Source organism: Streptopelia decaocto (assembly GCF_964273445.1).
Source record: "Streptopelia decaocto genome assembly, chromosome: Z".
NCBI lineage: Eukaryota > Metazoa > Chordata > Aves > Columbiformes > Columbidae > Streptopelia > Streptopelia decaocto.
In genome coordinates, this window is record NC_138657.1 from 58,408,543 (window position 1) to 58,434,653 (window position 26,111).

The 26,111-nt window shown below is 41.1% G+C and overlaps 1 protein-coding gene across 1 annotated transcript; it reads right to left on the bottom strand.

Moving 5' to 3' along the window:
• Nucleotides 1-8,359: 8,359 nt before the first annotated feature.
• Nucleotides 8,360-13,601, bottom strand: MRPS30 (mitochondrial ribosomal protein S30). Its single transcript, XM_082074701.1, has 5 exons — nucleotides 12,917-13,601; nucleotides 12,537-12,682; nucleotides 11,770-11,872; nucleotides 11,054-11,230; nucleotides 8,360-8,979 (listed from the first exon to the last, which is right to left on the bottom strand). Exons 1-5 carry the CDS (start codon nucleotides 13,566-13,568, stop codon nucleotides 8,711-8,713), a joined length of 1,347 nt encoding a protein of 448 aa, XP_081930827.1. The 5' UTR covers nucleotides 13,569-13,601; the 3' UTR covers nucleotides 8,360-8,710.
• Between the last annotated feature and the right edge of the window lie 12,510 nt (nucleotides 13,602-26,111).

The window sequence follows — 26,111 nt, forward strand, 5'->3', positions numbered from 1 at the left end:
CCATGGAAATATTGTCAGGCTCTGTTAAATCTTCCATCACTGATTTCAACATTGCATCACCCTAGACTTCAGCTTCAGCACTGTACTTCATTTGTTCACACTCTGTCTTCCTGTAGTGACTCCTCCCCTTCTGCCAATGACATTATATACCTTAACAACAACTTTATCCTCCGTAGGAAACAATAACTGCAGTATTTTTGAAACTGCTTACCTCAAAATTGGTATGAAATTAAATATATTTCTGTAGAGAGGAGCTAACCACATTTATTTTAAAGCACTAAATGTACTTAAAAATTCCCTTGACTTTCCCTAAATAAATTCTGTAACCTCCTTCACAAACGTGATAGAAAGCTTTCAGTATGCTACGATGTCACATGCTCATTCCTCCAAGTATTGCTGAAGACTGCCAAGAAAAAAAACAAAACAAAACAAAAACAAAGCCTAAACAAAACACATAGAAAAAAAAAAAACAACCCACAACAACAATAAAATAAAAAAAAAACAACACACAAAACAAAGAAACAAGCAGGAATGTCAAAGAAAGAACACAGTCAGGGATACAAAGCTGAAACAAAAAAACACACTCTTAGAAATCCATCCAACTAGTTTTCCAACTATTCTTCCTCATGGCTGAGACCAAGACAAGTTAATCAGATACTTTTATCAGTTTTAAAAAATAGTTATCATATATTCTGCATACACCAGTGCTTGATGTTCTGAAGGATGGAGAGATTTCTGCCTGAATGCATGGGTTCTCAAAATTGGGTCCATCTTTTTGAAACAGACTGTATAACAGCTATGCTTTAGTTAGAGTGCTTCCATTAGGCAGAATCAGTCTCTGTTCTCTGTTAGCTATTTCTTAAATCTCCTTTGGCAACCATATCTAGACACCTAAATGTTAACATACCTTAAAAGCCTAAGAGGGAGAAGAAAACCCCTGAGGGATTTGTGAGGCTGTCAGCACTGACCCGGCTTCTGGTGATGTTCAGAGGAGGATGCTGCCCTGGTTGTCACACCTGAGCTGAAGTCTGGGATGCACAGTTCAGAGCCACCTGAGAGGGTCTGCCTAGCAGCAACATGGGAGAAGAAGGGTGTGTGATCTCAGCAGGGAGACTGGCAGGAGTCAGGGAGACTCCAGAAATCTGGAAATCTCCAGAAGGGTAAGGGGCAGGGGGAATCTTCCTGACAATGCTTTACCTGATCACTACGGGCTCCCCACCCAGACCCATTCCTCTGCTCACAGCACCCAAGTGCTCTGGCACTTGTCCCTGTCTCTGCACACATACACACCTGCTAGCAGACCTCTCTTTTGGTCAACCTCCTGCCTAGTGTGTGCCAGTAGGATTTTGGACATGAGTCTCTTAGTAGGACATGCCTAGCCCAGAAGTGCCTCATCGTGGTTATTTATTGTCTATGTCAATTCAATATATTACTACCTAACCAATGGACCCTTCACCTACTATTTTTCAAAGTCATCATTTGTATATCGCGTAAATAATTCATCCTCTCCTGTAAAGACATTTCTATTTACAGCTTCAAGATGCACAATTCACTTTTACTCTACTTAGCTCAGAGTTTGCTTTTAGGAGACAGACCTGACTTCCATCTTCCCAGTTGTTTCCTTACATTATTTGGATCAAGTGGTACTCAATGAGGTGTTTCAGACCACCCTGCTCTTTCCCGGACATCTTTTAACACAGAAGGTAAAATGGCAACACCACACTTGACATTTAAACTTCAGTTCCAGTTGCTTCCAGCTATTCACATATTTAGGGTAACGCCTTAGTCTGATCCAATGGCTTGCAACAAAAAAAATAGTTGATGTATTGAAGCTATAATTCTTTGTGCACATATGACATTTTCAGAAAAGCCCAGTAGGTATGTCTCCAGAGAGAACAAACATCCAAACACACTGTCATTATGTTGATTTTGTTTAGTGTCTCTTCAATGCCAGGCTGGCCATGTGCTAATTCAGCTCGCGGTCAGCATAATGTTATGCTTACAAGAGTGAAAATCAGCATGCTTCAGAAGTTATGCACTGCCTAGACTGAGAAAAAAAAAAAAAAAAAAAGGCTTTATTTAGTAGATTGATATTGTAATGAAATCTTGCTGAACATTTTCAAAAGGTAGGTCAGTGCATTTAGAAGTACATTAAAAAGTTATCAAAATAGCTATCTACCTTAGAAACCTAAAATAAAATTCCATTATTAGGATTTAGGAATCTAATCTGTTTAGATACTTCAGAAAATCCTTATGCAAACCTACCTAGTTGCAACATTAAGTATATATGTACTTTTTAAAAAAATATCCAGTCCAAAATGGCATTCATCAAGAACAACAAGCTATTAAGAAACAACACAAAACTACAGAATATTACTTTCAAAACTATAAAATAAAGTCATCTAATAGTGCAAATCCCTTGTGTAAACATAGTCACAATTCTACATCTTGTTATGCTACCAATGAGTTTCCCCCTCGATTTTATCTTTATACTCTTGGATAATTATTCTAAGAAGTGGGCATTAGTGTTCCCCTAGGTTTTCCTCATTCTTCTTTGCTTTTCTTACCAAATTAACAAGGTTTTCATGGCAAGGCCTGTCTGTGTATTCACACAGGATTTCCCAAAAAGTTTATTTGGGCATATCTGCCTTGTTAAAACTAAAATATAATATTTAACATGAGCTTCTTAACAGTGACTGGATTAGAGTTGGGCATTATTCACACACGTAAAATACCACGTATCCGCAGAAGGAGTGATGTCCTACTCTAGCAGGTATGGTTGGGAGGTTCAGGAAATCTTTGAATTTTATATCTATGCTTATATACAGAATGAAACACCTATGTTTATACACAGTCAACACAGGCCGACCCAATGCTGCCTGCTGCTGGCTTCTGGAAGGGAGGAGGCACTTGGGCATCTCAGAGGACATAGGTGACGAATTACTATATTGATAGGAAGCTCAGAGGCAAATCTGTTTTGAGATAAACTTGGAGATAGAACAATCCATTTTATAGCCTTAACTGCAATTTCAATGTCAGTAAACTGCCAAGCAAGGAATATGTAATATAAGGGCCTTCTCTTCTGTTGAGGCCATTTGCAGCTGCCTATCAAGTAAAATCTGTCTGTGCTAAATCAATGCACAAACAGGGATGGCCAATGAAGGCCGAAAGAGAGAAGGTCCAGGCCAAATATCCACTATTTACCCAAACCTCTGCATATGGTTTCTTCCTGCATAGTGTCTCATCTACACACTGACCACTAATTTATTTTCACAGAACTGTAGAGTGGTTAAGGTTGGAAGGCACCTCATGGCTAGTCCACCCACCCTGCTCAGGGCAGGGTCACCTACAGCAGGTTGCCCAGGGCTGACCAGTTTGATTTTGATTATCTCCAAGAATGGAAAGTCCACATTGTTCTCTGAGCAACCCGTTCTAGTGATCAATTGCCATTATAGAAAAAAAAACAAAAAACAAAACAAAAAAGTTTAAGTAGAATTTCCTGGTTTTCAGTTTCTGGCCATCTTCTCTTGCCCTTTTACTGGATACCACTGAAATAAGCCTTGCCAAATACTCTTCACTCTTTCCTGTCAGGTATTTATACACATTGATGACTCCAGACCCTTGTCTTCTCTAGGATAAACGATCCCAGAACTTGAGTTTTAAAATTCCAACTTCTGATCACCTTCCATTTCCTAGAGAAATGTGCTGGTGCAGAAACTGCTTGCCTTTTTTTTTTCTTTTTTTTTAATCTGGGCTGAAATTCAAGGTTGAAATTTAAACGTGCTCTGGGATATCTTTTTGCCAAAAGCATGCACACTTGCAGTGGAGACACTCTTATGTTGGATGCTACACCTTACAACAGTGAAAACGATCCTATATCATGTCCCTTGAGAGCAGTGACAAAGTGTACTGAGTTGGTTACAAGTTCAAGGAATATTTAAGCAAAAAAAAAAGAGGAAAGAAATGAAAGGATTTCTATTAAAGGAGACACATAAAGATCAACTCTTCTTGCTCTACAGGATTTAACCCACAAACAAAATCAAGCATGACTTAGGAATGAGAAAGATAATACAGAGAAGATTCTGTAGCAGGAAATGTAGTTCAAAAAACAGAACTTTGAAAGGGTATTAAAAGACCAAGAAGAAATACTGAATGTTCACTCAAAGGATTGTTTTTAAAAAGTTGTAAACAAATTCCTCATAGGGCATCTGTTACTGGCAGTAATTGGTCCACTCATATCACCTTTGAAGCTGAGGAAACAATTGTTTACTTCATATCTTCAAACTTCAGCTTCAAGACCAATGGATTAGTCACCAGGCTGAAGAGCATGGCAGACTTTACACTGCTTTCTTTTGTTCTGAATTAGATACAAATAATCCCTTTAATTCTAAACTGCTGTTCCTGTAGGAGGATGTAGTGAGATTCACAACTTCCTCCCTTTGCATCACAACATAAATTAATAAATGTATTACTAGTGTCCATACACTAACTCCTTGTAGCTTGTAAAGCTTCTTAACCTATTTCCAGATGAAGGACAGCCAAGTCTTCTAAGAAATGCAGTTCTGAAAATGTACTTTACCAGGTATTTACCAGGTAAACCTCACATAATTTATGAGTATTCTAGAAAAATAGTGCTGCACAATCCCCATAACCATTACTGGCTTCCATTTACTAACACCCTCCAACAGTTTATGGCCCAGGGTTTCCAGAAACAGAACAGGATGGGCCTCTTTAACGCCATCTGGAACCTCTCTTGTGGCTAGCCAGCCACAAGACGATCAATTCTGCCAGGAACTGCCCCCAGGAAGAATGTCTCAAACCAAATCCACCTAGAGTTGGCTGACCAACTTCTCATTCCTGACACATTCTTAATATAAACTCAGCTTGTATTAGATTGTCAAATGCGATGTTACCTGCACTTGCCCTACTTTCACAACAGTGAAAGAGGGGGACCAGTTACCTGTTTTTTCCTACCAGTGTCAGACCCATTGCAGAATTCCACTTTACCACTATGCAGTATTATCCATGAATACCAAAGCCAGTTTCGGTATTGTCATCACAGGAAAACTCCTCCGTTAGCAATTATCTGTCCTTTCTTTGTCCGGGATTTGCTACGTTTTGCCTTACCATAACTGGCTTTCTTGCTTTTGGCAGGAATGACACTCTGTTGGAACACAGAGAATGTGAAAAAAACAAAACAAAACAACCAGCACACACACAAAACCCAACAAAAAAAAAAAAAAAAGAACACCATATCCCATACCACACAACACCACACCCTGTTACCCTGTTTCAACCTTGGCTTTCACATGTCTGTTCCCTGTACTTTGTATTAGCTGTTATTTGTATTTCTAGTTTTTTTTCTTTTTTTTTCTTTAGGATCTACAGCTTTTATTTCTTGAGGATCTTGTCTTACGGGGTTTCTGCTACAGTATTAGAATATAATGAATGTGCTGTCACACACTGTTTGCAACCAGTCTGGTTTTGATGCTACCTCAAGTTGGTCCTTGCTAACTTACTTCATGGTCTTGTCAGCTTGCTGGTGTTCCTTTTACTTTGACACTTCTGTGAATTTGATAAGTCAATTTACTTTGGCACTTTTACCCTCTTGGTAAGTTTATTCCTTCATGAAAAACCAGTTCTTGTGCAATCTCTTCTGCAAGCGTTCTTTGTGCTATGTTTATTAGAATCAGTTTTGATCCATAGGACATTATATTTTCGTACCAGACCTGGCTTTGCGGTAACTCAAGGCAAACTTCACAAGTGTCATGTTCTGATACACTTTGGTTATACTACTAGTTGAGGATGGCTCATTTTAGCAAATGTTGCACTGCAAAGCCACTTCATTGCCTCCCTCAGAGATACACTGCCAGTACGCATGATCTCTACAGAACCAGTAGACCAAGATGTCAAAAGACTGGCCAACAGCCAACTTCAAGAGTTGCTCTTGCCTCAGGAAAAGCCCACTCAGTGGAGCTCCAGAATAAGGAAACCTCCATCTGCTTCTAAGATAAAAGGAGCAGGTGTCTTCTCCAGCGAAAAAAAAAAAAAAAAGTACAGAAGGCGGGACCAAACAGATACTATAAATGTTGAAGCTACTTGTCCTGTCTGAAAGGAAACAGAACTGTGTACCCCAACAAACTGATGCAACATGACCCTATACAGATATAAGAAAATGTCAAAAGTCTTCCCATCTGCCTCCTTCCACTTTAATTTTGGAAAGACTGCTCAGGCAGTTCCATTACAAGTCACCACTTACAGGCTCATAATCTGGAACAACAGTACAGGTATATTTGATAGATCAGTCACCCACTTGAAGGTGACACAAGTTTAAAGCAAATTAGTTCAGTACTAGAAAAAAATACTTGCCTCATTATGTAATCTTGTCTTTTAGGTTCAGTCTTATGTTCCCTTGTGTTCAGGTCCAATAGGCCTAAGCAGAAATTAATACAGGAAAAAGGATCCAAACTTGGAGATTTCCATCCTGTGTTCTTTGAATCACCTTTGTTTCTTTTAAACAGCAAACTCAACAATATAGAATGCTAAAGAATGATACTCACACAAGACTCAAAGGAGTAGAATCATGGGAGGTTTCTGATGAGCAAAGCTCAAGAATAGGAGAGTCACAGCTTCTAAGTTTTCTACTTTCAAGCATTTGGTAGCTATACAATCTTCACAGTAATTAATAAATAAATAAATAAATAAATAGCTCGCTTTCTTTTTACTTTATCATCATAAGGCAGCAGTAAACACCCAGCAAACAAACAAACAAATAGATAGATAGCTTGCTTTCTTTTTACTTTATCATCATAAGGCAGCAGTAAACAGATGAGTACAAGATGAAAGATTGCTGCAGAAAACTGCACCCATTATGATGGCTCAACTTTGCCAGTCAGCAACAAATAAGAAAAATGAAGCAGATTAGGCTTTTTCTTCAGTAGAAGGTAAAACAGTGCCACCCACTGCTTTTCCAGGGTATGCCCTTGCCTTTTGAGACAGCTGCAGAAAGCTGAAATTGGTACTTTGCAATTACAAAACAGACAGCTGTCATTAAGCCTTCCCTTCCTCCCTCACTCCAACACTGTATTCTTCTACCAGGTTATACATCTACAGTGGTATTTCAGTCACAGGTAAAGTTGCATGAAAGAAAAAAAGTTCTTTTTTGAACTTGCTCTAATACAGCTGAAACCTCAGTATAGACAAAGCCTGAATCACAATGAGTGGCTTTTTACCAGGGAGCTGGATTTTCTTTGACTTTACATGTCAGCTTTCCACAGCCACTACCTGTATGTAACTCATACAGTTCCAAACTGAAGGTAACACCACATTACACCAACTATAAAGATTGTCTGCAGAGTCAGAGTACCCAACTTTTTTTTTTTTTTTTTTAAATATCCCTCCATTCCTTTTGCACCATCGCTTTATCACACCAGAAAACAAGTGTCACTCACTTTAATGCTATGTCACACGTCATTCTCTATCATTAACATACCTACCTAGCAGTTTATCTCCTGTTCCTACATGAACATTCATTTAATCTAAGGATCAGCAGTGATCAGTACTAGTAATACCCAACCACTGTTAAGACAAAAAGAATGCTTAAGGACTTCTTATTTCTCTTAAAAAGAAATGACTACTCACGCATATCTTACTTATCCAGATTATCGTCTGCTGGTGGATGAAGTGGCAACTACAGTTTGTTCCAACATTAGCAAAGTACCAACCAAATAAGCCTCCACAACTGCCTCATCTTTTATTAGCAAAACATTCAGTAAGCCCATTCACAACAGGAAGCAGGGTTCCCAGTTGTCCAGGCTGAAGAATGCGCAGACAACTATTTCAACAAGAGTCACATATGATTCAGCACTCTCTTTAAAAATAAACTACTTCACTCCTAACAAGAACAACAGAAAATTCCAAAAAAGTTCAGTTGCAGTATACAGAACTACCTAAAATTCTAGGCATGTTTAATTACCTCAAAACCAGATACACTGTTGATTAGTAAATATTCCTAAACAGTCCTTAAATCTTGTATCTTATTACTAAACTTAAGGTCCCAGCTAAAGGGAATACTAGACTCCACATGCATTTGAGTTCTCTCTGTGGTTCCTGAGGTGACAGCTTAAAAACGTTTATGCATGTCCATAATAGAATCTTTGGAAGCAAGTTTCGCTATATTTATACGACTGCTCAACAAGGGTCTAAAAATTTCCCTTGCTACCTAACTAAATTGCCAACCATTCTCTTTCATTATAAGAAACACTTTTTATTCTGAGCTTACTTTCCTTAGAATGAGTAAACATTTAAGACAACTAATTTATTTTCAGACACAAAATTAAAAATTTTTCACCTGTCCTGAATATCAATACAGTAGTTACCTAGTGACACAGTCACATGAATTCATACTTCACTGTGATGGTTGAACAGAACTATGGATCTGCCAGAAGAAATCATTCACATGACTTTGAGTCAGTGCAATATATTCTAACAATAAATATACAGAAGACATTAAGGTATTCTAGCCATTTATTTTTCAGTGTACAGCATCATTCATTTAAAATGAAGAAATAAAGCCCAAATGTCATAAAGTACGTATATAGTGTTTGCTAGACAAACACTTGACTAAGAAGAAGGCATATACTAGCCCATACTTCATGAAGTTACAATGAAGTTCAGGCACATGAACAGGAATACTTTATTGTTCAATGATTTACAAGTCTTTTGGTCTGTTTAACAGAAAACGAACCAACTGAAGCAAAACTTCATCATTAAAGCCTTTCACACTACCATCTTCTACAACATCATACAATGGCTTACTCTCTGTACCCCAACAGATATTCTTCCGAGGGTTATTCTGAATCGTTTCTACAGTTAGTGCTAAAGTATTTAGCTGGTAACAAAAGAAAGCAAAGTATTTTCCATCAGTCACTACTGCCTGTGATACAAAAGGACGGGTCACATCTGCTTCACTCCAGAATCCTATAAAATAAAGAAACAACACTAGTTATACAGGACTCAAAATTCCTGCTAGCACGCACATCTAAACCCCAGTCCTAAAACACAGAAAAATACTGGGAATTGCAGCAGCCACTTAGTAGCACAAAAAGTCCTGTTTGCTTTAGCAACACAGGCATTCTTCATACAGACTATCTAAACCACAACAACCAATTAAGGATATTTCCAAGATCAGGGACACAGTGGCATATTTGTATTTTGGACACAGTTGCCTCTTGCTGATTGATGAAAACATCACACTGATCAGCCAAGGAACTTTTCAAAATTAAAGAAGTTACTAATGCATCCAAGTCCTGCAAGTGATACGAGGGGAAATGCCTTTCCGTTTGAAAATATCTATTCCACACTTCTCACAGGGCAGTGAACTTTTGTTTCATGATGGAAGTACGTATACATACACATGAGCAAAAACTGACTACAGCAACCAAACAGACAATAAAAAGAACATGCTATCTCTGTAAGTGTTAATGCTTCAAACAACCCCTGCTGAGTATTAATAGTCTTTTAGAAATATATTATTTACCTATTTATGCATGTGTGCTAGCACACACTGTAAAATTCTTAAAAGATACGTTATAGCATGCAACAAACACTACTAACAACTGCTACAGAACAAAGAAAAAACAGATTTAAATCATGTTGTTGTTACAGCTCATAATGTGCTTACAATCATAATCAGCTTTGCAGCCAAGAACTGACAAAAAAGTCAAGCTTTCTCACATACCATTACATAAAAATTTTGATGCAATATACAGCACAGTCAAAGGACTTTCTTCCATGTTTTGTTTCACAAGTGAAAATACAGACCAGCAGGTATTTTCTAGTAACACTAGATAACAATTATTTTTACATAAATACACAAAAAACTGATCTGGTCTATTTGTCCAGGCATAACATCCTCAAGTAAGGCTGCTGATATTTTTCCTTCACCAACTGAATTGACATTTACAAAACAAGGAGCTAAACAACATAGTTGTTTCCAAGTGTGCTGGTTTGACTGAAGGTGAGTTAATTTTCTCCATGCAGTTAGAAACCTTTTTTGTGCTAGCATGGTCATTATTTGGATTTCGTTTGAGAAGAAGATAAAAATTTTAACTCTGTGCCAAGGTGTTAACTGTTGTTGTCTGAGAGTCAAGACCTCTGAGCTCTGCCCACAGGTGAGAGGCAGTGAGGAAGGGTGGCATAGATAGAGCAGAGCTTGACTGACATCCAGACTGTTCAATTAGAATAATCCACGCCATTAGCATCATGCTTCATATTTACGGGGAGCTGGTATGGACAGGGACAGAGACTTGTTCTGGTTCTGCTCAATTTTGGGGGAGTTATGTTTGGGATGTTTAGTTTGGCCTTTTACCGTTGTGTCATTTGCAGAGGCCTCTGGGCCTTTCTGCCTTTTTCTCTCTTCTCTCTCTGGGATCAGCTGTTCAGGACCAGGTGCTGCTGCCTGGGACTGGCTGCTCAGTGTGGATGGAGTTTGTGACAAATTGCACTGAGTATCTTTTATTTCATATTCTATTTGAATTTTATACATAGCAGTATATTAGTGTTATTTTAAATTGTTTTTTTCTCAACCCACAAGTTTCTCCCTTCACTTTCGATTCTCTCCTTTATTAGGGACAGGAGGGGCAGGGGAGAGAGCGAGCAGCTATCATGGTTATATTGCTAGCTCAGGTTAAACCATGACACCAAGAAAAAACAAAATTAACAACAAAAAAACACCCAAAACTGCTTGACATATACCATCTTTCCCCATTACAAGTGTGGAGTGAGAAAATGAATAAAGCAGAGAGGTTTTTGCACAGGCTTAGTGTTATACATGATGAAATATTTTTCTGCTGAGACAAAGCACTCAAAGTCTTAACTAACTCCCTTGTGTAAGGTCTGCTTCTCTCACTGGTTCAACTAAATTTTCAAAGACCTAACTAAAGGATAATCTTCAGAAGAAAGAGCATGAGAAAAACGTGGAGGGGAGAAAAGATTACAGAACTTCATAGCAGGCATTCACCACCAGGCAGAATTTATAAAGTGACACTCTCACCTTGATACATTGCTTGTGCTGCTGTCCAGGCAAAGAGACTTGCAATACCATTAGCTCGATAAACAACTTCAATTTGATCCTCAAGATTTGCTTTTACAAGCCTCTCCCGTTTTAGTTTATCAGGAATAAGATGAAACTGTGTGTGTCCATAACAGCATGGATCTGCTACCTTTGATCCTGTGTCCCCCAGAAAGAAAACAAAAAGAAATAAGATCCAGTCATACAACACTCATTATTATGCATACAAACACATCTCTATTATCAGACTCCAAACAACAGAAGGTTAGACCCTCTACTGTGTATCTGTATAAATATTGAGATTCCTCTGTTCCTGAGTGAGACTGGAGGGATTGCCCAAAACCAAAAGGCAAGAGATCACACACTAAAAGGTCTCTGAGGAGATGTATTAAAATTCAAAGCAAATTTTCTGCTGCCATTTTCTATTCAGGCCAGCTCACTGAAGCAAATCTGTACACAGAGTACCACAGGCACAGAAGGATGCTGCTCCCCGCTGCCTGACACAGAATGTCAATACAAATTTATATACCATATATACTTATACACTATAGTTATACATAAAAACATATAAATAGCGTTTTTTTCCCTGTTGATGGGATGAAAAGAGTTGGGGGGTGTTATTTGTTTCGCAGCTGTTGCTTTGGGTCTTTTTAAATGAGAAAAAAAAATGTTAACATTTCATTATTAGAAACTCTTACCTATAAACACCTTGTTTTCATACTGCCTTTTAAACAATGGCAGTTTGGATGGTTTGTGATCAATAACAGGAATATCTCCAAGATCTGACTCCAGCGGTACAACCTTGAGGGAAGTAGAAGAAAAGCTATGACATAAATCACGTTTCTGACACCAGGCTTCACAAAATATGCCACTTTCATACCAGAACATGGAGGTCTTGCTTACCTACACCATATATTTAATTTTAACAGAAATTAATTTTTTGCAACAGAACTTCTTGTTCTGTGATAAGTACTAATACACCCATCCTACACTGAAGTCCAAATTTTCTGCAATATACAAAGAACACAGTGAAATGGTGCTAATGAAGCTGCCAATTGGTACTATCTTCAAAACCAGAATCCTTTTCTTTAGATGACCCAAAATATTTCTAGCAGCAGTCTTATGCCGTTCTTGTCCATTTCTCTCATTCTCCACCAAGAACACTCCACACTACATTTCTTATTCTTACAAGCATAAAACCTAAGAATTCCATTCCATTAAGTGTAACAGCATGCATTTTATCTAAAGCACAGAGATGACTAGCTTGAAGTTCAGAAGATTGTCTCAATACCCACAAAGCACTTACAACAAGGTAGTATGGGCGTTAAGACTTGAAAAGCACACATATGTACTACATGCCTGATTATCCAGGTCCTCCACATACTACCTATTGCATGGTTTCAGTGGCAGTCACAAACATAAGTGAAAACGCATGTGATCAACTTGGCGTTGAAAATATCCACACCTCTGGAAGTTGCTTTGGTACACGGATCTGAAGGTACGGGTTATCATCGATCTGAAATCGCACAGGATCAACTCTACCCTTTCGATGTCCATGAACAACAACTTCCTCCCCGTGATGCCAGTAATAGTTAACTTCAGGTTTTAGATCTGAAACACAACAGAGGGACAGTGAGAAACAGAGACTGCCCCTTTGCTTTTTAGATCCTCCCAACTGTTGTTCTGCAGCTGCAGTAAAACATTAAAAAGACGCTGGAAATGAGATCAATTACTAGTGACGGTCTGAACCACTCGGCCACAGCAGCGCTGCTCCCACTGGACTCAGAGCCCGGTCCCACCGCCCACGGGCTCCCTCCTCCCTCTCCCTCCCGCCCCGTTCCGCACCAAGGGAGGAGGCGGCCAGCAGCGGGTTGCGGCCGCACAGGGAGGCGGTGAGGCTGGAGACGAGCTGCGTGAGGAACGGCCCGGGCGTGTGCTCCTGACTCCGGTAGAGGACCGGCCGCCTCTTGTGCTGGTAGAAGCTCTCCTGCAGCAGCGCGTCGCAGGCCAGGGCGCGCAGCTCGCGCACGTCCAGGTACGGCGCCGCCCCCGCCGCCGCCTCCGCGGTTCTGGCGGGCGCCGGTGCCGCCGCTCCGGGCTGCGGGGCTGTGCCGGCCTCGGGGGTCACTCCCGCCGCTGCCGGGGCTTTGGCGGCTGCCGACGCCGTTCTCGGGGGCAGCCCCGGCACGAAGACGGTCTTGGTGAAGCTCCGGTACCACCGGTCGGCGTTGAGAGCGAAGGTCTGCGGGTAAACCACATACTTGGGCCGCTGCAGCAGCCCGTACAGCCGCAGCTTCTCCTCGATTGACGGCGCCGCGTGCACCCGCTGCTTGAAGTGCTCCAGGCGCCGCCGCTTGGCCGCTTTGCTCTTGGCCGTGGCGGAAGCCACGATAGGCGGGTAGAGCGAGTCGGGGGGCTGTGGGGAGACGGCGGGCTCCGCCTGCGAGAGCCAGCGTCGGCCGGTCCACAGCAACCGCCGCCCCCCGGGCGCCGCCATTTCGCAGAGCTGCAACACAGCGGAAGGGCGGTGTCGGGCAACAGGGAAGCCTGATTGGCCGCTGGGAACCACATGAGCGAACCAACCTTCCAATCGGCAAGCTCCTCAGAAAGAGAGAGCGCTGCCGGGACAGAAAGGGGCGCGGCCTTTGGGGAGGCGTGTCGCTGGCCGGCCCCCAACTCCCTGCTGCGCGGCTTCTGCGCATGCGTCAGAGGTGCCCACCCTCCACCCTGGCTCTTCCGGGTGGTGCACTACGGTTCCCACGATGCACAGCGGGGGGCGGTCCGGAAATACTCGGGATCGCAAAATCAGAGAATGTCCCGAGTTGTAAGGGACCCACAAGGATCATCGAGTTCAGTTCTTGTCCCTAGACATGACAACCCCACAGTTCACACCATGTGTCTGAGGGTGTTGTCCAGTCTCTTCCTGAACACTGTCAGGCTTGGGGCCGTGACACCTCCCTGGGGAGCCTGTTCCAGTGCTCCACCACCCTCTGGGGGAAGAACCTTTTCCTAATGTCCAACCTAAACCTCCCCTGGCACATCTTCCTGCCATTCCCTGAGGTTCTGTCATTGGTCACTAAAGAGAAGAGATCAGCTCCTGCTCCTCTTCCTCGTGAGGAAGCTGTAGACATGATGAAGTGTCGTCTTAGTCTCCTCTTCTCCAGGCTGAACAAACCAAGTGACTTTAGCCGTTCCTCATACAGCTTCCTCTACAAACCCTTCACCAACTTCATAGCCCTCTTCTGGACACTCTGCAGTAGCTTTATATCCTTTTTATCCTGTGGCTCCCAGAACTGCACACAGTGCTCCAGGTGAGGCCGCACCAGTGCAGAGCAGAGCGGGACAATCACCTCCCTGCCCCGCTGGCAGTGCTGACCTGATGTTCTGAGTCCTGCTGTCTGTCCTGCTCACCACTTTGGCGGGGCCTGTGCGGCCACCGGGCCCATCTCCCCAGAATGAGCCCATACTTCAGAGGGATGCCTGCATTCCAAATGGAGTGGTTGTATTGCACAAAGAAGGAGCCCTTAGCTGCTTTTATTTGAGAAGACAGCATTCTTGAAGCAGTTTCCTACGTGCTCCTCTTCAGCAGGTAATCACCACCCCACCGGTGCGAAAGACCGAGCTGCTCAATTTAAATGATAAGGATAAATTATCTCGGTAATAAAAAAACAGATTGAACACTTTTCTTTACAGAACCCTTACTAAGGAGAAATTATTTTGTACAAACCAAGTACCATAGCAGAAATACAAGTTTATTGACTTCTGGTTGACAACAGGTTAACCACAAGTCAGCAATGTGGCCTTGTGGCCAAGAAGTCCAATGGTATCTGGGTGTGCATTAAGAAGATGGTGACCAGCAGGTTGAGGGAGGTTATCCTCCCCCTCTACTCTGCCCTGGTGAGGCTGTATCTGGAGTACTGCATCCAGTTCTGGGGTCCCCAGTTTAAGAAGGACAAGGAATTACTGGAGGGAGTCCAGCAAAGAGCTACAAACATGATTAGAGGCCTAGAGTGCCTTTCTTACAAGAAGAGACTGAGAGAGCTGGGTCTGTTCAACCTGGGGAAGAGAAGGCTGAGAGGGGATCTCATCAATGCTTATGAATATCTCAAGGGTGGGTGTCAAGAGGATGGGACCAGACTCCTTTCAGTGGTGCCCAGCGATAGGATGAGGTGTAACAGGCACAAACTGAAGCATAAGAGGTTCCATCTAAACATGAGGAGAAACTTCTTTATTTGGAGGGTGACAGAACACTGGAACAGGCTGCCCAGAGAAGTTGTGGAGTCTGCTTCTCAGGAGACATTCAAAACCCACTTGGACACATTTCTGTGTGATCTGCTCTAGGTGTACCTGCTTTAATAGCTAGGTTGGACTAGATGATCTCCAGAGGTCCCTTCCAACCCCATCCATTCTGTGATTCTGTGAAATGGAAATTGATTGACTGGGGGAAATAATCTACTGTAATTTTGAAAGGCAAATAGAGCTATTTGGATTCTGATGTGATAGCTAAGTAACAAATCAAACATTTGTTTTAAGAGACTTAGCCATTTGCACAATTTCAGTATTCAGCTGGTGAAACAGGTACACTTCTGTGAGAAAATTTGTGGAGTCAGCTATAGTGTTCAAAAGGTCACAGAAAGGAAAGGCTGATGAGTAGGCTCGGCTCAGTGTGAGGATGAACTGGATTAAGAACATGGGTGTTGCCAGAGAAAGCTAATGTATCTAAATATTACTATTATATGGTATTACTGAGGTGGCAAGTGTCTATGTTCTTAAAAGGTGTCATGAAGATGGAATTTGAAGAACAGGAGTCATTCAGGACACCAGACTTTTTCATGCAGTTTAAATGGAAAATTGGAAGCCTAACTTCAAGTCCCATATTTTGGCAAATAAGGGCTGATGTTCAAGTATTTCTCTGCTGCTTTAAAAAAACACCAAAGTGCTCATTTCCTAAATCTGTCTAATGTGAGTTCTGCTTTACCAACTTAGACACTTCATTTAGACAGCTAAAAGATAATTCTCTCATAAAGTGAAAAGTGCAGGTAGAAAAAACACAGACTTCCCAATACCCATCAAAAACCAAAGAAGACTTCCTCCACAGTCTCCATCTATAGTATATCTTCTGTATTTCTTCAGCTTCACAGGTCAGCTTCTTCTCACCAGTAGGCAAAAATGCAGGCCTTGCAGCATATCCTGTAACTTCATTTCAGGCTATCACAAGCCTAAGGAATTTATCGATCTTAAGGATACAGTGTGCTAAATGAAGAGTATCCCACCATATGGATTGTATACCATTTCTGCCATCCTGAGAAGCGCTTAAGGAAGACAGCAGAAGGCTGAAGAAAGGCATGGGTCTGGTATTTGTAGACATGTAGCTGGTGTGGCATTGAGAAGTGTGCTGCCATGCTTAACATGGTAAATACACACACTGGACTTACTAGTTCAAACCCGAGACTGTGCAAAGAGACATTTTCTGGAGTGGGTATCATCTGTGTCCAGCTAGCTGGGAGACGGAGCCATTAAACAGACCCTTCATTATCTGTGTAGCTGTATTATTCAAAGATGTAATAAACCCAGTATCTGAAACTTCATAGGAATGCTTATCAGTACAAAACACACAAAAAGAACCAAAGGATTGTAGAAGGAATAACCTAATAACCTAATGAAATTTAACAAGGGAAAGTGTAGAGTCCTGCATCTGGGCAGGAACAACCCCAAGTTCCAGTATAGGTTGGGAAATTACATATTAGAGAGCAGTGTAGGGGAAAGGGACCTGGGCGTCCTGGTGGACAACAGGATGACCATGAGCCAGCACTGTGCCCTTGTGGCCAGGAAGGCCAATGGCATGCTGGGGTGTATTACAAGGTGGGTGGCTAGTAGATCGAGAGAGGTTCTCCTTCCCCTCTACTCTGGCCTGGTGAGACCACATCTGGAATATTGTGTCCAGTTCTGGGCCCCTCAGTTCAAGAAGGACAGGGAACTGCTGGAGAGAGTCCAGCGTAGGGCAACAAAGATGATTAAGGGAGTGGAGCACCTCCCTTATGAAGAAAGGCTGAGGGAGCTGGGTCTCTTTAGTTTGGAGGAGACTGAGGGGTGACCTTATTAATGTTTAGAAATATATAAACGGTGAGTGCCACGAGGATGGAGCCAGGCTCTTCTCGGTGGCAAACAATGATAGGACAAGGGGTAATGGGATCAAGCTGGAACACAAAAGGTTCCACTTAAATTTGAGAAGAAACTTCTTCTCAGTAAGGGTGACAGAGCACTGGAACAGGCTGCCCACGGAGGTTGTGGAGTCTCCTTCTCTGGAGACATTCAAAACCCGCCTGGACATGTTCCTGTGCGACCTCACCTAGGCGTTCCTGCTCCAGCAAGGGGATTGAACTAGATGATCTTTTGAGGTCCCTTCCAATCCCAAACATACTGTGATACTGTGAAGGAAGTTCTGGTGGCTATGGATTTCCCAATGCAGCACCAGATTCAGTTTCAATCTGAATCTTTTGTGCCTCTTTTTTCTGTAATGGAAAAATGCACAAGAGCACATCCTTCTCAACCAAAATGTTCCACACTTGAAGCATCATTCATTTAGTTTGATTAGCTTGAGGCATGAGAGCCACGTATTTTGTGATTTAAAAATATTACATTTTCTTCTAAACAGTAAAGGACCCTTCATTGCTTAGATTCTCAAGTGCTAACCACAAAAAGCACTTAGACTGTCTTCCTTAACTTTACAAAACTTTTGGTATATATGAAGGTCAGATGATACTTATCTTTGGTGACTAAGTCTAGAGAGGGCTGTAAGATAAATACATGACCTGACTAGTGAATCACAACTGACTTCCAGTCAAATGATTGCTAAGATTGTATTTCTAAAAAGAAAAATAACTACATATACAGATTTTTTTTTTCTTTCTATAATATCCCTAAAGGGCTGATTTACTGACTTCTGGAATGGCTTCCTTTCAGTGTCATAGAAGCATGTAGAATGGAGGTGACCTCCAGAGGCCACCAGTCCAACTTCCTACTAAAAGCAGGACTAGTTAAGTCAGGTTGCTCAGCACTGTGTCCAACCAAAGTTTAAATACCTCCAAGGATATAAATTTCAGTGCTTCTGTGGATCTGTGTTCCAGTGCTTGATCATCCCCATAGTAAAAATAATTTTCATATATCATGTCGAAACTTCCCCAGTTCCATCTTGTGCCTGTTGCCTCCCAGCCTTCTACTGTGCTCCTCTTGAGAAAAACTGGCTCTATCTTCTCTCAGCTCTCCTGTTAGGTACCTGAAAACAGCAATCATATCTTGCCTGAGCCTTACCTTCTTCCATCTGAAGAAGTCCTGGTCTGTCTTCCTCTCCTCACAGGGCAAGTGCTTCAGCCACTGAACATCATTCCACAATGGCCCTCTGCTAAATTCGCTTCTGTTTGTCAACATCATTATTTTATTAGAGAGTTTGAAACTGGACTCCAGATTAGGTCTCACAAGTGCCAAACAAAGGGGAAGAATGACTTCTCTCAGCAGCTGGCTGCCCTCCTGTTTATACAACCTTGGATACTGGTGGCCTTCTGCTGGTGGCCCGGGTACACTGCTGGCTCATGCTGAATTTATTGCCCATTAAGGCTCTCAACACATTTTCTCCATCTAGTCAGTCATCTGCCTGTACAGCTGCCTAGGGGTTATTCTGTCCCAAGTCTTTGCCTCTTTCTTAGTTCAGCCTGTTACCTCCAGGCTCTCTAGATTGCAATAGCCTCAGTACAGTCATGGCCATAAAACTGTATGGACAACAAAATGGCCCATACTACATATCACATATAATGCCAAATCTACTTGGGAACCTAATGTTGGGCTAACTAAAGGTGAAGACAAAGGAGGAGGGAGTCAGTGTATGCTGAAAATTTTTAGAAATTCTCTTGATTGTTGCATTTTCAAGATGCATCACAAACATTATAAGCACTTACTACTGTTGCATTTGGAGAGCATCTCACTGGTACCTCTTATATTAGAATAACAGACAATGTCTGTACTAATAAAGCAACTGGCACAGAACCGTATACCTCCATACTATGAACCTGTCTTAGCTCCCAAACCAAGGGGCTCATACACACAGCTCACTGGGAATGTCCCAGTTGCCCAGCCACTATCTGAGAGAGTCCAACTGGCCCGGATCATGAGCTGGTCCAGCAGTTTAGTAATTCATATATTTGAGCTCCAGCAATAAAAACAAGCCCTGGTGCTGGTTATCTTTCTGTTACAGCTATTACTTTGGTTTCTTTATATACCCTATCTTTTATTTTTCATTGTCCAAACTTCTCTTTAAGAGACACTTCCAGCAGTTCTTTCAATGATTTAACAGATTAGACTTGATTGACTCTGAATGAGAAAGAAGCACCAAAGTAATTTTAGTCTGACTTATTTTACCTAATTTCAGTTGTCGCAGTTAGCCATCTAAACTATACTAATTACCAAACCAGAGATCACCTAAATCACCTAAAGGGTGATTTGTTCCATCCTTTCTTAACACTTTTTTTTTCTTTTTTTTTTTTTTCTTCAGAAGGGAGAAATCACTCCCTGGAGATAAGTCCCTACTGAAATGGAGTCTATCGTGTCTTTCTGATGCAAGTAACTAATGAAATTAAGTCATGAATTTAGGGACAAAAATCTAAGTTGTCAGCACAATATTTATTTGCAAAGTCGTTTATGATACAGCTTTATTTGCAGACTACTGAATCACTCCTTATGACAACTTGTTTTGTTTTTTTTTTTTAGTATTGCAACAAATGGGGCAATTATATTTGAAAAGTTCAGAGGCCTCTGTGTTTGGTGAAAAGCTGATACTGCATAAAATATTGAAGCTTTCAAAAAGCAGCTGAATTAAGTATGTAAAATCATGTCTTCTTACTACTGAAAAAATGCTTCCATAATGTGAAGGGCTGTGTGAAAGTAATCCCACTAGATGTCACCATCCTTCCACCAAAAATTCTTCAGCAAGCGGCTAGCTTTTCCTGAGTGCGATTTATAAGCAACTACTGGTTCTACCAACACCATACCGAGATGAAGCTTTAGGTCATATTTTGCCAGCTCTGTTGCTTTGTAATCCAATAAAAAGCTATGCGGTGTCATTTCCTTCTGGTGGCTTTGTGTTTAGATAGTTTTAAAATGCTAATTCTCAGGTGAGAGCCCGTTATGGGGTTTTATTGTAGCCTGGATTCATGAATATAAGAAACATTGTCATTTAAGTTCATCCAATAATGCTGCTGCAGCTCGGTCCAGCAGACAGTGGCTTGGTGGAGAGTATGAAGTCAAGACCCTGTTCCTATCTCTTTTGCTGATATACTTTTGACTTTGGCAAGGTATTTCACCTTAGCTTTTCTGTTTTCAGTTTACTATTAACACTAACTTCCTTAGTGCAGGAACTCTGCTAAATTATGTTGTTTGTTGGATTAGCTTTATCCTAATTCAGTGACAGGTATTGTGCAAAGAGTCTGGAAAAAAAAGCTATATAGGTCCAGCTGAGAAAAATGCTGAAAGGAAATATCCACTCCCTATTCTATCATTACGCCCTAACTCAGTAATCACTGAAACTTCCCTAGAGCCAGAGCTGGGGTTAGAGGATTTAATAGATCCACTTAGTACTGGACATCTGAAGTCACCAGTTCCTGCTCCCTCTTATCTTGTTCCACTGAGTGGCACCACCTTGCATTCATGTCTAAATTTGTAATGTCTGATACAGATAGGAGCCAAATTCCATTCATCTCCCAGATAGGCTGTCCATCTTTTATCTGCTCTGATCCAGGATGGAGTTTCCTACTCATTTTTTCACTACTGTTTTTCACAAAAATTTGATTAAGTGGAACATAATAAAAACATCTAATTGATAGGATCTTTCTTTTCTCATAGATAGATCTGATCATTTGGAACTTAAGGGGAAATATCTATTTTCATGTTTAATAAGACAATGGACAAAACACAACCTTCCATGCATTTGAATTTTCTCCTATCTTATTCCATTAGGTGCTTTTGTCATTCAAAGTGAAAAATAGAAAAATAACTGTGCAATAACTACAACAAAAATGACCATAGCTAAAGTCAAATCAAGTAGATGTACTCCAAATACAGACTTAACCAGTTATACTCAACATGTACCTAATGGGCACTCATTTCCCCCCCTCACTCCTGCAGCGATTGTCTCCTTGAGTTGAGCTCCCATATTATTAGGTATGAGCAGGTAAGACCACAAACATGAAAGGCTCCTTTCATGTCCTGATAAGGATACTGTATTTTGAATTCGAAGAATAAAAGAATTTTTTGAGCCAACTGACCTGTCACATTACCACTGCAGTATGAAATACTAGGAAAAAAAAAATGAAAAAGTGACTGATGAGGAAAAGTACAAAGGTTACTAAATACTTCCTATAAAAAGAATATAAACTGTCAGCCCTAATATGGATAGTGATTATATTTAATTACACATTTAAATCTTGAACAGCTTGACTGAGACACACTCGATGTCTATCAGTATGTGTTACCAATGCAAGGCTGTGCCAAACATTTTTCTTCATGCTGTCATCACACTAGGTGACAACACAAAGTAATAGTCCACACTGTTCCCTGGAGGCTGCTTAGTTTGGAATGATGCACAGGATGGAAGACAATGCACAGACTGCAGAAGAAACAGCAATAAGCCTGCATAAGATCTCATAGACTTTAGTTTAAAATAGGTAACATGTAAACTCCCAGCCCCCCGTGCATAATTTTCCCCAAAACACATGTTTTGGAGAAACACAATGTTACGCATTCTGAAATGACTGAAGGAAAAAATTTGTGTAGATTTCAGTATTAAATTTGAAATGCATCCCTAAAACTGTAACGCCAGGGATACTTTCAAAATCATAGTCTACTGTAACAAAGCGTTTGACAGATACTGGTCAGCCACAGCATTATTCCTTGAATGAATCTGACCTGTCGTGTCCAGTGAAAACTGTCAGATACTCAGTACTCGCAACATTTTTAATGACATAGTCATTATGTCATAACAATGAGCTTTTATTCTTTATACAGCATTGTCATGTGTAGAGCACAAGACATTTAAATGTCTTTCAACTCCTATTTCAGAGCCATTTGTTAAAAAGAAAATGGTCTGGAGCTTCCCTCAGAGAAAGCTGCTATGCTAAAGTTGGATTGGGAAGAAGGCAATTTCTCTATGCTTGGTTTTACATGCACTTGGTTTCTGATAATTCATTTCAACACTGTTATATCATATTACGCTAGTAGCCATGACAGGATTAGTAGCAATACTGCAAATGGGAGTGTCATCAGGCAAAAATGTATAGCTTTGTGGTTTCAGAAAAATGAAGGCATTCAAAGTCATTAACATATAAAACATTGAATAATGGCCTTTACAATAGACTGCTAAAGAAGACCAGATGTTGCTCACAGGAGATCTGAATCTGGGCGACAAGATGTTGCTACTTGTTCATTAAATGAGACAATCGAAAATTACAATTGCACATCTACAAAACCTCTGTAGATATGGCAGCTCTTTCACTCTTAGCATTATTTTAACATGACAGCCATACAGGGAGTATGTTATAGTATAGATACAAAAGTCACTGCTAGAGAAGCAAAAGTGTGTAATCTTGTTTCTCCAAAATACATATAATTCTATAGAAAAACAAATCATTGTCTATTTATATCTGTTGTAGATTAGAACGTAGATGAACATCCTCTCCTAAATAAGCCTTTTTGCACAAAGACCCATTGTGAACGGGTAACTGTATGTTTAGAATAATGTAAAGAAAAACAAAAATATGATGTCTAGGACAAGGTTCAAGGATAAATATAGTATTAGCAAACTGCTATTATATTTTGCTCAGATTCAGAAGTCATAGAGTCATAGAATCATAGAATCATTTTGGTTGGAAGAGACCCTTAAGATCATCAAGTCCAACCATAACCTAAATCTGGCACTAAACCATGTCCCTAAGAACCTCATCTATACTACTTTCAAACACCGCCAGGACTGGCGACTCAACCACTTCCCTTGGAAGCCTGTTCACAGTCCACCCTCAAGGACATCTTGGGTAAAATTAATCTCATCAGATTATTGGTATCTACACTGGTCCAGGTTTTTAAGTTAGGTAAATTGTCCAGACTTCCCATATAATCAGTGGATATCTAGTAAACTGAGTCAGTAGAGCCTAGAAGGCAATTTTTCTCTCTTTTGAGTAGACACCCACATCTAGTCAGGTGAGTAAACTCTTCAGCTATTCTCTGTAATGGGATATTATGCATCCAGCCACCACAGCGGGCACACACATGGTAGACACCAAAGCTGAAGCCATCCCTGATCACTTATGCTGATCGTACCTTTTCTTCAGCTAATACACTGGGGTTGGGCAAAGCTGGCTAAATGTGTTTGAGTAGCGTAGGCAAACTTGAACGTTACTGTGACATGAATGAGGCACTTACTATTCTTCCTGCCAAGGGAGTGAGACAGCTATTGCTTTCTGGAGGGAATGTCCTGGTCCTCTGCAGTAACCTCCTCTGCAGACCCCTGCCTCTCTTGCAGTCACCCCAGCAGCAGCTGGCTTGCCTTGGGATTGTGATTTATGTGAAGCAAGAAGAGGGGTCATTGTGCAGTTCCTGCAAGTGTGCTGCTCTGGAAAATTGCCTTTGTAGTGCTGAGGTACAGCCCAAACCTCTTGGAAGGAGCAAAAAGTCTGCATTTTCATTCAGAAGACTCTGAATTAGATTTATGCACTACTCAAGCACCTGAAAAGGCTGTTTTCATTATTTAGTTATTGACTAATAGCAAGTATTTAGACAGAAGAGGTTTTAGCCACCAAAACTGAAGAGAAAATTAAAAACTCAGCTTTGTTTTCTGTCTGGATGTTGAGACATTGGAGTCATTCACAACACATTGGCTTCATAGTTCTCCATAACTTCCAGTAAAAAACTTTTTTTTTTTTCAAAAAACAAAAACCAGTTTCATCTTTTTATGGCAGTCCAGAATGGCAATAAATTTCAACATATCAGAATTTCCTGTTGGACAATGTGCATGTTTTCCCCTTATTTTAGAGCCTTTGCTAGAATGATATCTGAAATGTTGTGTTCTCTAATGAACTTCCTTATGCCTACATTGTACCTTTCTTTGCATTGAGCAATTTGCACTTTACCTCCTTTGATTTTCTCATTTTCTTCTTCTTAGATGGTGAATTAAACACTGAGCCTGATTTGCCTTTTTTACTTTCACATTTCTATCAGAAAATAGTTGCTTTTAAAATCCCGCTGTTATCACACATGGCCTATTATATATCAACAAATTATATTTTTGTTTGATTCCAAAAGAAGTGGAGTCAGCAGTTGGAACCAGACAATGTCCTTCATTTTTTCTGTTTTTATTTGACAGCATGGTGTACAGGGTAAAAGTATTTATAGCATTTATTGCTTTTATATTTACTCTTCCACACTAAAATATCTCCATTTCAACTCAACAGTTTGGTTTAGGGTTTTAACCTAAATATATATATATACACACATACATATATACATATATACATATATTTGTGTGTGATTACTTTAATTCTACTCTAGTTTTGCATTCTATTCCCTAAGAAAATGTAAACCCTCTCCTTCAAGATGTAGTTTCTTCCAGGATTTCAGAAAAACTTTAAAAATTCAGTCCCACAACTAGTTTTGAAACACTCACCTTCCCTCAGCTCTCCTTTCTGAGCTCATTGTTTTGTCATTCATGGACATGCACATCTTAAAAACAGTCAACACCTCTCAGCACAAAGTCAACAGATTGCATTAGGGCACCCGCAGTCACTAGTACCTGGAGTCACTTCTTACAGTATGGAAGGCAGAGGAATATTAGAACATACACAGCAATCACCAGCTGCATGGAGTTCAAGTGCTGGATTTTGCACCTGGGATACAGCAATCCTGGCTGTACATACAGATGGGAGGATGACATGCTGGAGAGCAGCTCCGTGGAGCTGGGGTTCTGGTCAATGGCAAGTTGAACATGAGCCAACAGTGTGCCCTGGCAGCCAAGAGGACCACCTGTGTCCTGGGTGCATCAAGCAGAGCATTGCCAGCTGGGCAGGGAGGTGATCATCCCGCCCTGCTCTGCACTGGTGCGGCCTCACCTGGAGCACTGTGTGCAGTTCTCGGTGACACAGGATAAAAGGATATAAAGCTTCTGCAGAGTGTCCAGAAGACAGCTATGAAGTTGGTGACAGATTTGTAGAGGAAGCTGTATGAGAAGCGGCTAAAGTCACTTGGTTTGTTCAGCCTGGAGAAGAGGAGACTAAGAGGACACCTCATGGCGGCTACAGCTTTCTCACAAGGGGAGGAGGAGGAGCAGGAGCTGATCTCTTCTCTTTAGTGAGTGATGACAGAACCTGAGGGAATGGCAAGAAGATGAGCCTGGGGAGGTTTAGGTTTAGGTTGGACATTAGGAACAGGCTCTACCCCCAGAGGGTGGTGAAGCACTGGAACAGGCTCCCCAGGAAGGTGTCATGGCCCCAAGCCTCACAGTGTTCAAGAACAGACTGGACAACACCCTCACCAACATGGTGTGAATTTAGCCGTTGTCATAAGCAGAGGCAGAAATTGGACATGATGATGCTTGTAGGTCACTTCCAACTCAGGACATTCTATGAATCTCTCTTTGTTGCCTCCTCACCATCTGGGGATGGAGTAAACCATAGGAGCTGGAGCTGCGTGGCACACCAGGTATGCTCTCTGAGCAGCAATCTGCTCCCACATATTCACGTGCCATGCTTGGTCCATATATTGTGAGTCTTTCTGGCCCTCTGTCTCCTGAGCAAATGTGGTCTTCTGGGGACCTTAATGCATGAAGAATTCAAGTTTTTAATATTCATGTCAGTGTGCACATGTTTAAAGTTAAGCAGAAGCTTAAATAATAGAGGTAGTTTACTGAATCAGGGTCTAATTCTGGCAAAGGACTATGGATTGGCAGTATAAGTTCTTCCTCCCAAAGAGCTATATAAAGTTCCTCTGCAGGCCCAGATTCTAACGC

Excerpts from the sequence above, each read along its gene's own strand:
- MRPS30 (XM_082074701.1), bottom strand. The coding sequence starts at position 13,568 with ATGGCGGCGCCCGGGGGGCGGCGGTTGCTGTGGACCGGCCGACGCTGG. Across the intron at positions 11,873-12,536 it reads TACCAAAGCAACTTCCAGAG|GTTGTACCGCTGGAGTCAGA; the intron begins GTGTGGATATTT and ends ACTTCCCTCAAG. Across the intron at positions 11,231-11,769 it reads TGAAAACAAGGTGTTTATAG|GATCAAAGGTAGCAGATCCA; the intron begins GTAAGAGTTTCT and ends TGGGGGACACAG.